Source organism: Oryzias melastigma, linkage group LG4 (genome assembly GCF_002922805.2).
Source record: "Oryzias melastigma strain HK-1 linkage group LG4, ASM292280v2, whole genome shotgun sequence".
NCBI classification, from domain to species: Eukaryota; Metazoa; Chordata; class Actinopteri; order Beloniformes; family Adrianichthyidae; genus Oryzias; species Oryzias melastigma.
Genome location: NC_050515.1, coordinates 23,894,023 through 23,902,606, shown reverse-complemented (window position 1 = coordinate 23,902,606; position 8,584 = coordinate 23,894,023). Strand labels below are relative to the sequence as shown.

Sequence of the window (8,584 nt, the reverse complement as noted above, 5' to 3'; positions counted from 1 at the left end):
AAAAAAAAAAAAATCCACTTTCTCTGGGGCACCCTGGTCCTCTTCCATAAACAAGGGTCAAAAGGCTGAAAAATATACTCTCTGTAGGTTTTCACCTTTACAATGGAAATGGTTAGCACACCAGTACCAGAGGATTTTAGGGTGCAAGTGAGATCAGACTTCACCAACAGGTCAGAAAGATGAGAACAACTATTAAAAGTACCTTAAAAATCAACCCTAAAAAGCAGATGGGGAGTCAGTGCATGGACCTTGAAATTGATGTGATGTGACCCCAACTCCTGGTTTGAGTGAGAACCGCTGAAGTTAAATTCTGAAGTTAACAATTTATAATGTTATTTTTTTTTTTGAAAACCAGAATGCTGGGAGGTACAACTAATTCTATTGATGATGAAAGCTTTTCCCTTTATTACAGGTGGGCCGATAGTTGTAGCAGCAGCAGCATTCTGTTGCCACTGTGACCAAAGACGATGTTTCTGTGGGTAGGAACTCGAGTCACAGAGGGAAGTAGCGACCAAAGGTATTGTTTTATTTAGACTCCACTGTGCTCTAAATCATTCACTTTGACAAATATAGTTCAATGGCTCTAGTTCTCTTTTGTACCCATTGATCATTTATAGCTAAGAGTTTTAGAGCCTTAGTTAAAATCGATTTGAGCTTGAGTATGCACTCTTTCAGATCAATCTACCAGAGGATTCGTGACTTTGAGGTTCTGGACAGACGGAAGACGGTGACGGCACTGAGAGCTGGAGAGGACAGAGCCACCCTTCTGGGCGTTAGCATGATCCTGCTGTCTGTAATGATGTATTTTGTACTGGGAATCACTGTTCTACGTTCCTACTTTGACAGGTGACTTCAGCAGTATCTTAGTGAAATCATTGTCATCTTGCATTTTCAGAGTTTTTCTCGTTAGTTCCCCTCAAGCAAAAATCAATGTTGGAGCAGTTTATGTCACATGACCACAGTGATGCGTTCTCTATGGACTGCTTTCTTAAAGAGTTACCAAGACAACTAAAGCTATGTTCACACCCCCCTCGGGAACATTGTTCCTTTTAATTCGAAAACTGTTTGAAAATTGATCGTGTAGGAGAAATTAATAATTGGGGTCCGTGACCAGTCAGAATTATATGACAGCAATTCTTTCACATTATAGAATAGAGCTGTGAAAGACAAAGCCTGGAGTGAGATTCATGAGATTTGCACCACTTTGACATTTTGCACCAAAACTCTTGCTTCAGCACAAGTTATTCAATTTATAAACTGACCAATCAGATGCCTCAATAAAAGCAGGTGGCCTTGTGTTTAACGTTCAACGATTAACAGCTTCCCCTGAGCCTGCTTTCAGTGGTAGGGGTGTGGCCTTCCAACACACTCACTACTGATTAGAGGCATTGGCTGCCGTAGAAATGTAGCCTAAGACCGACATGGACCAAACGAGGCTTACTGAGGACATCTTGTTCCAACATGGTGCCAGTCATAAATGTTAAACAAATTTACTTCATTTGGTTGGAACTGGAAGTAAGTCATTTTCTATGGGTAACGTCTCACTTGCACAGTTCTCTATGTACAGTCAATGGCGTCAACACAATATGCTAAATGCACATTCAAGCACTTTTATTCAAGCATGTGCATTCAACCACATGCTTTTAGAATGTTCCTGAACATCACATGCCAGGTGTGAACATAGCATGAGATATACTGTATCTGTCTCACTGCACTCCTGCTTACCCAACAGAAATACAGTGATATGTATTATAGTGATATTTCATACTGTCATACAATGGTTCACCACTGATCCACTGACAGAATTACAGTAAAGACATAAAGACTAACACAAATATCAACACTTACTCTAAGAAAAGTCAGTTACAATATTACTGAGACCAAGTTTAAGAGTTTTTTTATTGAATAAAAGTAGAAACAAACCCTTTTCTGAATGAAACCAACGTAGTTTTCATCTTGGATGTGTTGCAAATTTGTGAAAGACCTTATTTATTGTTAATAACGACTGAAAAAATGTGCTACTAGTTGAAATAACCTTTTTCTTACAGTTTATGGACAGAGGAGGACACATGTACAGTTGTGAACGCCACAATTGTGTGGGATGTGAACTGCTCGTACAGCTGTGGGGCAGAGTGTTGGAAGAGCTCCCGTTACCCATGTCTTCAGGTCTTTGTCCGCCTCAACTCGTCAGAAAAGGTGGTGCGACTGTTGCACAATGAGGACACACAGGACAACAATCCTGAGGTACCCAGCAGTGCTTCTTCTGTCTTTGCTTAACTGGCATTTTTTCTGAGTTTGGAGAGGATAAATTAGTATGGTCTGAGTTTGGGTGCGCATCCTCACGAGATTTTAAATGGCTTGCACTTCCAAATGGGTTTTTCAACTTTTTATGTCTTTGTTAATTTATATAGCCTGTAAATCTATTACAGGAAAAATTAACTCATGTCCCCTCACTGAACCAAACATATTGAGAAAACTGAAGACCCATACACTCTGCATGCAGGTCAGATACCCACAACAGTCCAAGCATCACAGAGTTAAAGCTGAACTATTCAAACTGGTGAGCTAAACTTACATTTAGAAAAAAATGCAACAGTGCCAATTAAATAAAGTTTATCAAAAATCTGGATTTTTGGAAAAAGTTAAAGAAACTGGATTTAACTCGAGTGCAATTCAATTTCTCTGGTTGTATTCATCAGACCATCTTAATCAAAGCAAGACCCAAGATGTGAAAGCCAAAAATAAATTGAACTCTTCTCTGGACCAACGTAAGGCTCAGTATCCCCACAGAATCCTGCAATTGGAAGGCTAATTGGTCAGGAAAGGGTCCTTTCAACAAGGCTTTTGTCATCAGTACTGATTCCAAAGATCTAGGCAAGCCCATTCGTGCTGCTGCCAACCTGGGCCAACCTATGCCTTGAAAATACGGGGTTGTGTCAGGAAGGGCGTCCGACGTAAGACTCACTTAAAGTTTGGAAAAAGGATACTAAAATTCTGGTTACCAGGGTTGAAGATTGCCGTGAAAGGGCAACCTGCTGTACAGGAAAGGGTTACAACATTGTTGTGGCTGCAAAGGGAAAACTACACATCAATAAGAGTGTCTCACCTGTCCTCTTCATTTCAATGAGCACACTTTACAGTCAGGTGTGTTTGCATTGGTGTTCATAACATATGCACTAGACCTGAATATGTAGAGGAACTTCATGCTCAGCGATGGTGTCTATATTCTCCCATAAAATTGTGCAACCAGTGAGGAAATCTCATGCACAGTCTGAACTCTATGCTGCGACTCTGATAAACAAGATGGAATGGCATTCTAGCAGTCCTGACCTCAACCCCATTGAACAACTGTGGGATCAGTTTGGGCGTGCTGTTCATGTTAAGGCGACCCATACTACCACGCTGGCTGACCCACAGAAAGGTTATGTGAGATGCCATCTCACATAACCGACTAGAGAGCAACATGAGGAGGAGGTGCCAGGCTGTTGTGTTTAGGATCTTTTACACAACCAAAACTCCTTGTGGGGGGTTAGGGACCAGAGACCTCCGTGAATCCACCAAATCGTCGAATACGGAGAACCCAGGTCTCCGTCTCAAACTCTGCAGCCGAACCTACAAACATTTAATAAACGTTTATTAAAGAACATTGGAGTATTGATCAACAATAAAGTATTTTTTTTAATCCAGAACAATAGACTGCAAACTTTTCATGAGGACTGTCACTCTGTCTCTGTGCTTCCTTCTGCATGAGTTAAGAGTGAGAGGGCATCTCTATCCAGAATTTACCAGTTTCATCCATAATAAACACCCGCTCTGATGGATTATCCTCCACAATTATCAAGTTATTTTCGAGCTGCTTCTGAGTCAGCTGATGCTATTTCTCCATGCAGGATTGCTGTGAGTGTGCGCGTGTGTGCGTAGTAGACAGGCTGGCGTGCTCTCCAACTGCGCTCCCCTTCTGGAAAATTCCGACACCCCCCGCAGCAGCTTCGGAAGCAAAAGTTTCACACAAGCATCTTGAGTTGTCGTAGTTTTTGTGACGAACCGGAAGAGACACGTGACTGAAAAAACACAGATCAATGTAGTGGGTCGACTATGGAGCTGGATTTGGGTGTCTAAAAACACAATCAACAAGAGAGAGTTAGAGAGCAGCTGGCGACAAGTGAAGATGGACGATGTCAAATAAATTGTAGAAGTTAAATAACCACGGCTGAGCAGAAATGCCCATTGACTGTCACGGAAAAATACTCATCTGGTGTGAACTGGAGGTGAAGCGGATTCCATGCGTACTCTGCTGCACGGCGCTTCCACGTGCAGTGTGAACCCAGTCTATAGCTCCAGTGTTAAAGTGTTAAAATATAGTCTACATTTTAGTAAAATGTTAAATAAAACATAGGCTCATTTATTTATAGTGTTGAGATTTAACTTGTATCTGTCTCTGTTGTGTCTGATGATAGTGACATGATGCCACATTTTAAACAAATTACAAATCTGATTTTCAAAGTGGTTATGATAAAAAAAAATAAATGGTGTAGTTTTATGTTGCTAATTCTAAGATAATTCCCTTTCCAATAGAGATTGGCGCTCGTCCCGCTTTTCTCCTTCAGAATCAGCTGGAATGTCGTTAATTGTGTTAATGGTTGAAAAGTTACAGTATGTTAAAGATTGTGTGTTTTAGCGTCATTGGCGATGCCTCAGTTGTTAAAGGTTGTAGGGTAAGATTATGATGGAAACATGCAAAAACTGTCATTTACTTTAAAGAATATTGGCAATTTTACAGCTGCTATTTTATCTATACAGTGGTCCCTTGCTATATTTCGGTTTACCTATTGCAATCTTGCTGTTTTACAATTTTTTTCCCTGTGGAGTTGTCAATTCTTTTTACATTTTTAACAGTCCACTGTGTTCTGCGTCCTGATTAACCCTAGACCATTGTCAATCAAACTCTTCCTTGCCTTGTTTTCTGAACACAATGCATTCATTTAGCCACATTTACATAAATCTTTGATCACTAGCAGATCTTTTTTTCCCCATTATTATTATTTTCTAACGTGGGTCTTATGAACTTTTGAACTTTAAGAGTTTAAACCAAAGGTAAAAGTGTGAAAATGTTTATGTCCGTCCAAGAAAAGTGTGTAGTGAGGAATTTTACGGCCTTTAAACACATGTAATCATACTCTGGGGATTTGACCCATCGCAAGTTGTTTTAAGAATTCCAGCTATTAACAAATAAACGAATCTTCTAATAAGGATGGATTGGATGCTTTAAAATGACCTCCTTTGATTTCAGCAGTGCTATCTTTTTCAAAGTTTGTTGGTAAAATAAAAATGCAATAAATATCAATTCCCTTGATATGATAACAACTTACATTCTCTAGTTATAACAACGAAGAACGATTACGTGGCCTTAAACTTGTTCCTAAATTGTGATGTATCACTGATTCTGCACATTTTTTAACATTTTCTACGCATTACTTTTTTATTATTATTATTCCTTGATAAATACAATCTGCACAGTGTCTTTTTTAATGAGAATATATATATATTTTTTTGCATTGACTAATGAAGATGATTTTTCTTCCTGATGATGATTATCATCTGGGAAAGTCATTTGCATTGATCGGTGCCGGAGCTCTGAAGTATGCTTGGATCATCATCGTCGGGAGGATCTTCTGTATTGATTGGTGCCGGGGGTCTGGAATATAATAGATAGTCCTCTGTTATGCTCTGGATTTATGATGCTGGTTGGTGCGTGGGATTTTTTTCTGGTGATGATGGTCTGATTATGCTTGTGTCATCTGGTATTGATTGATGTGGATGATGTTTTCCTGATGATAATTAGATTTTTTGGTACTGATAAATATAAATGACTTGTCTGTGGATGTTTGAAATTTGATAACATCACTGATCTTAATAATGAATCTATGATTTTATGGTATAAATATTTGATATTAAGTCCTGAACTGGATGTTAATATTTCATGTAAAGAAAATGGTATGGTCGAGCCGGGGTGGGATTATATAAGTTCGGTTCCTTCCACTCCCTTTCAAGTGATCAACTTATGATTTATTATGTGATATGTTATTTCATGTATCATCTAATTGCTTTAAATAAACAATTTCATTCATTCATTCGTTTATAAATCAAGACTTTCTTCACTATTGTTACTCTTTCTCCTTTTCCTTAGTGTTTCTACATCCCAAAGTGTCACAAGAACTACGCGTCTACGCGCGCCATTGTTGAGGGCATTTGTGAGCGCCTCAGGTCTCAGCACACACTTCACTGCTTTGTGGACCCAACCAACCAAACTGAGAGTGCCATCCTGACCCAGTTTTACAGCCGAGTCGCTGTCTTCCACTCCCTGTTCTGGCCAACCTGCACTTTGGTTGGAGGAAGCGCCATAATCGCAATGGTGAAGCTGACCCAAAACCTGTCCATTATGTCTGAGAGACTAAGTCGCATCAACAGGTAAAGGGCAAAAAAACCACCAGTCGGAAGTTAGCTACCTTTACCAGGTGAGGACGCAGACGTTTTATTGGGCCAAGACAAGAAACACGGCTCTGAGGGATGTGGTCTCTGTGTAGACCAGTGGGACATTTCAGTTTTTCTTGGTGCGACTCTTGTCTGAAGTGATCAAATCACATGACCTGTCCCAATCTCTTTGTTTTGGGACCAGCAGAGGTGGAAAGTACACCATTCAGTGAGAAGATCACGACCAAATTGGAGCATTATATCCATCTTCTTCTCCAGCCTGACTCTCTTGCTCAAACACAACTTGTTTTCATTTTGAACTGATTACCAGTAGGGACAGCCTCTGAACTGTCTCCCTGCAAAAGAGACACCAAAGAAGTGTGTAAGAAGAGCTTAAAGGTAGACCTTAAGCAGCCACGGCAAACAACATATATAGTTATGGATCCGTGTTGAAATGCACAGTTGAAGACATTCACAGCTGTTGCAGCTTGACACAGGGATGAATGGTTAAAGCTCACAAACACTGTGAAATGACCATTCCTTAAAGTTTTAAAAAAGCAGCAACAGAATGTGAGAAGACAGAAGAAAGTCGTTTTTTGATTACTCAGCAGTTTTCAGTTAGATATACAGAGCAGTACTTTCTTCGAGTGCCTGAATAAGAGGAAACTACAGGTTCATGTATCAGATGTTAAGATTACTTGGTAAATACTGAAGTTATGCTGAAGTTTGAACTTAAAGGGATTCCATTTATGAAAATGTGGTTATCCTGTTTGGAATTTTGAGTGTGTGATTAAACCAGGACAGCCTTTTATATTTTGTTTACTTCAGTTCTCACGTAATTGCTGTATCTTTGCCTTAAAGATTTTAACCAAAAGAATCAATTTCAGATGGGATGGAGGTTATCACACTTTTCTGACTACTTTTTGAAACTGCCGGCCTTAAAAGCCTAGAGACACTGGAACATGGTAGAGACAGAAGGTAATCCGTCCATCTTCAGAGCCTGCCGAGTTCCTTTTGGGTCATGGGGTTGCTGGAGCCAACCAAGCTGCTGTTGGGCGAAAGTAGGGTACATCCTGGACAGGTTTCTAGTCTGATACAGGGCCACATACTCACATGCACATTTAGGGACAATTTAAAGCAGGGGAGGGATGGGCTCCTGCTGTTTTTTCAGAGATCCTGCCTTATCTGCTGCTGATTACCTGGATCAGGTGAGTTTGTCCAATAAAGAGCTTCAATGGCAGGTTGGTTGGAAAACATTTAGATCACCAGCCCTCAAGGCCTGGATTTGGACTCTTTTAATTTAGGTTTGCAGTTGAGTATGAAGTAGCTGGGACAAGAATCAGCGCCTCCAAGTCTGAGAACAAAGTGTGGTATCGGCTACACTAATCAATCTGTGTCTCTTTCCACCTAAACAGTGAAGAGAATGCATGAATAAAGTTTGTGGAAGAATTTTGGTGAGAATTTACATCAAAAGCTGATCAGATGATGATCAGTCAATTAGTAAATACCTGGAGTTAGTAGAAGTTAAAAAAAGATACTTTTTAAAAAGTAAGGAAACATAAGGACAATAGCTGGTGGCTTTGTGTCAGCAGATTTAAGTTAATTTACTAAATTAATGATTAGTTACTAAAAGAGTACTGAACAATAAAACATTTTTACTTTAACCAAATACAATTAGCCCTTCAAACTACAAGTGATGGCAATATTAGTCATTTTAAAGTACATGCACATTATCGTCAATGCCTAACAATAAGCCAGTTTATCAGTTTGTTTTTTGCTTATCTTCAATAAAAAACATCATATTACACTGGTTTGGAAAATGTAATTACCCTCAAAACTGTCTGTATAAATTGTAACTGCTGGAGGTCGCTGACAGTGCTAAAGTATATTTAAGCTGACCAAAAAGCAAAAGAAAAATTAATTCCTTTCAATAAGATGAAGAAGTTGAGCGTTACCACAAACATTGGAGATAGGTATTGCAAAAACCTAATGAATGCATCCAAAGCTGGTATAATTACTGCTAAATAATTCATTTTCAGGCATTGAACAAGTAACAATAATACATAAAACCCCCAGCTAGAAGTTATAGTAAAAAAAAAAAAAAGCCCAAAAT

The 8,584-nt window shown here is 39.3% G+C and overlaps 1 protein-coding gene across 1 annotated transcript; it reads left to right on the top strand.

Annotated features, from left to right (window-relative positions):
• The first annotated feature begins 228 nt into the window (after positions 1-228).
• On the top strand, positions 229-7,942 carry LOC112150616 (calcium-activated potassium channel subunit beta-2). The gene is made up of 4 exons (XM_024279034.2): positions 229-517; positions 676-846; positions 2,049-2,244; positions 6,188-7,942. Exons 1-4 carry the CDS (start codon positions 468-470, stop codon positions 6,470-6,472), a joined length of 702 nt encoding a protein of 233 aa, XP_024134802.1. The 5' UTR covers positions 229-467; the 3' UTR covers positions 6,473-7,942.
• Positions 7,943-8,584: the final 642 nt, after the last annotated feature.

What these genes read in the sequence shown, in the direction of transcription:
- LOC112150616 (XM_024279034.2), top strand. Translation starts at nt 468, where the DNA reads ATGTTTCTGTGGGTAGGAACTCGAGTCACAGAGGGAAGTAGCGACCAA. An exon ending in GAGGGAAGTAGCGACCAAAG is followed by an intron (nt 518 to 675) that starts GTATTGTTTTAT and finishes GCACTCTTTCAG; the next exon opens with ATCAATCTACCAGAGGATTC. An exon ending in CTACGTTCCTACTTTGACAG is followed by an intron (nt 847 to 2,048) that starts GTGACTTCAGCA and finishes TTTTTCTTACAG; the next exon opens with TTTATGGACAGAGGAGGACA.